The following is a 2,670-nucleotide window of genomic DNA, read 5'->3' as shown; positions in this document are numbered from 1 at the left end:
GAAAAAAATTTAAAATCAACATTCCTTTATGATACAAGCCCTGGACAGCCAGGGCTACACAGAGAAACAAACAATCAAAAGAATCGGGGCTGGTGGGATGACTCAAATATTAAGATTACATACACACTCAGGCACACATGTATGTATAAAATAAACACTTTATTTAACTTTTCAATTATTATGCATTTTTTTTTTTACCTAAAATGAGATAACAATGTTTTCCCATTCCCTTTCCTCCCCCAGTACCCTCCTTCCAGACTTTGGGGTACACAGATATTATGGGCTATCCAGACAACAATGTCCAGTAATGCTTTCCTGGATGCAGTGCCAAGTTCCTTTCAGACTTTGTCTGCAGTTTCTCCCTCTTCATGATAACAGAAATGAAGAGGCCACAGCAACTCTGAAAATATTTATCATCCACTTCTTTATTTAACGTATCCGCAGGGCTGGGGATGGGGTAGAGTGCTTGCCCAGCGTGCACAAAGCCCTGTAGGTCGACCATGCTCCATTAAATGGACCCACACCCTTGAGTATATGGGGAACACAAACTGAACTGGGGGGTGTTTTTTATTTTTTTTTATTTTTCGGTTAGAAGTGGGGATGCATCTGAAGGGGTTGCGGGAGGAGCGGGAGATGGGTGTGATCAAAATATACTCCCAAGAAATTATCAAAACGTCAGTGAAAATATACTAATTCTTTGAATCCCTGTATGGTGGCATACCCATTTAATCCCAGCGCTCAAGAGGCAAAGGCAAGCGGATCTCTGTGAGTTTGAGGCCAGTCTGGTCTACCTAATGAGTTCCAAGCTAGGTAAGGCTACCTACTGATAGCTTCTCTCTGTCTCTGTCTCTCTCTCTCTCTCTCTAAATAAATAATAAATAAATAAATAAACAAATAAATAAACGATGTCTCCACAGAATTTGAAGGGCCCAGCACTGAGAAAGTTTTCTGTGCCCCGCACAAGTGGCTCAGCGCAGCGCAGTGCTCATCCCCCGGAGCCGGGCCAGGGCATACTGGGCTGCCATGTGAACCTCACGATTTCGAAGGCTGTAGATGAGTGGATTGAGAACAGGTGTGACCACAAGGTAGAAAACCGCCACCAGCTTATGATGTCTGGAGGGGAGAGAACTAGAGGCTCGGGGCCGCAGGTACATGGCGCTCACCGTGCCATAGAACAGTCCTACCACCGCCAGGTGTGAGCTACAGGTAGACAGGGCCTTTCGGCGACTCCCAGCAGAAGGCAACTTGCGCACTGCAGCCAGAATCAAGGCGTAGGAGGCCAGGATGAAGGCCAAGGGTACCAGGAGAATGGGCACGCCCAGGCCATAGACCAGCCTGTAGTTGGCTGTGGTGTCTGCACACGCTGTCCTCAGCACCGCAGGCAGCTCACAGAAGAAGTGGTCCACGGCAGGCCTCCCGGGACAGAAGGGCAGGCGCAGCGCCGCCACCGCATTGGGCACAGACAGGACGAAGCCCAGCGTCCAGGATGCTCCAGCCAGCGCTGCGCAGCGGGGCGTGGTCACCAGGGTCGCGTAATGCAGGGGTCTGCACACGGCCAGACACCGGTCCAGGGCCATGGCAGCCAAGAGGATGGCCTCGCAGCTGCCCAGGGAGATGCCCACATACAGCTGTGCCCCACAGCGTGCCAGGGAGAGGCGGGCATGGTGCATGGCCATGTGTGCCAGTGCCTGCGGCAGCGTGGTGCTCACATAGGCCGTGTCCAGCAGGGCCAGGTGGGTCAGCAGGCGGTACATGGGCCGGTGTAGTCGTCTGTCCAGAGCTATCAGTCCCACCAGGGCACCATTACCCAACACCGTGGCGAGGTAGGCCAGGAGAAGTGAGGCCCAGAGCAAGGGACGCAGGGAAGGTGGGGCCCACAGTCCCAGCAGCAGGAACTCCGGCGTTCCTGAGTCATTGAGGGTTCCTGGGCCCATCCTGGAGACAGAGGCAATGGCAGGGTCACTACAGCCCCTCTGGGCTAGGAGGGTAAGGGATAGGGGGCTATCCAGCTCCTCCCTCTCCTTCCTCACCCCTCCTTCGTTTTCCCTAACTCTAAGTTAGGTTTTGCTTGCTTCTTCTTCTCCTTCTTTTTTCAATAACTTGGTTACTGGTTCTATCTCCGCCACTTCCAGACTGAAGTTATATTGAAGGAAGTTTCTGAATCTGAAGTTTCCCTCTTAAAGGTTTTGACAAAAGCCTAACCACCTGAGTTTAAGCACACACACACACACACACACACACACACACACACACACACACACACACACACAAAAGATCATGGTGATGAATTAATTAAAACATATATGTTCTAGATCATTTTGTAAAAGATTATCCGTCTCTGCCCCTTCTCTCCTCCCTCTCCTCTTCCTCCCTTATTTCTTCCCACTTCTCCATCCCCACCCTTCCCCTTCCATTATCTCTCCTGGTCTCCATACTTCTTCGTCATCATCTGACTCAGTAACTCGCATCCAAGTTCCTTCAGGCTGCTTTTGTCTAAGTCCTCATAAGAGCCTGGGGCCCCCAGCTCTGAGCCTAACCCTCTAATTCCAACCCTAACTCCAACTCTTCACCATCTGTCATTCAGTCCTTCACCCCCAAATATCTTACACAGTGAGTGTTGCCACCTGGCAGGTGGGGGGGGGGTTGCGTTAGGCTTGTAAGACCAAGGCA

At 51.1% G+C, this 2,670-nt stretch overlaps 1 protein-coding gene across 1 annotated transcript; it reads right to left on the bottom strand.

The window, feature by feature from the left end:
* Positions 1-968: 968 nt before the first annotated feature.
* LOC127238482 (olfactory receptor 2A1/2A42) lies at positions 969-1,934 on the bottom strand. Its single transcript, XM_051207100.1, has one exon. It carries the CDS (start codon positions 1,932-1,934, stop codon positions 969-971), a length of 966 nt encoding a protein of 321 aa, XP_051063057.1.
* Positions 1,935-2,670: the final 736 nt, after the last annotated feature.

The sequence above is a fragment of the Phodopus roborovskii genome, unplaced genomic scaffold, assembly GCF_943737965.1.
Source record: "Phodopus roborovskii unplaced genomic scaffold, PHOROB, whole genome shotgun sequence".
NCBI lineage: Eukaryota > Metazoa > Chordata > Mammalia > Rodentia > Cricetidae > Phodopus > Phodopus roborovskii.
The sequence above is the reverse complement of the archived record's forward strand: the minus strand, read 5'-3'. Positions and strand labels throughout refer to the sequence as shown.

Bases quoted from the DNA above. Each gene is read 5' to 3' on its own strand.
- LOC127238482 (XM_051207100.1), bottom strand. From the start codon at position 1,934: ATGGGCCCAGGAACCCTCAATGACTCAGGAACGCCGGAGTTCCTGCTG.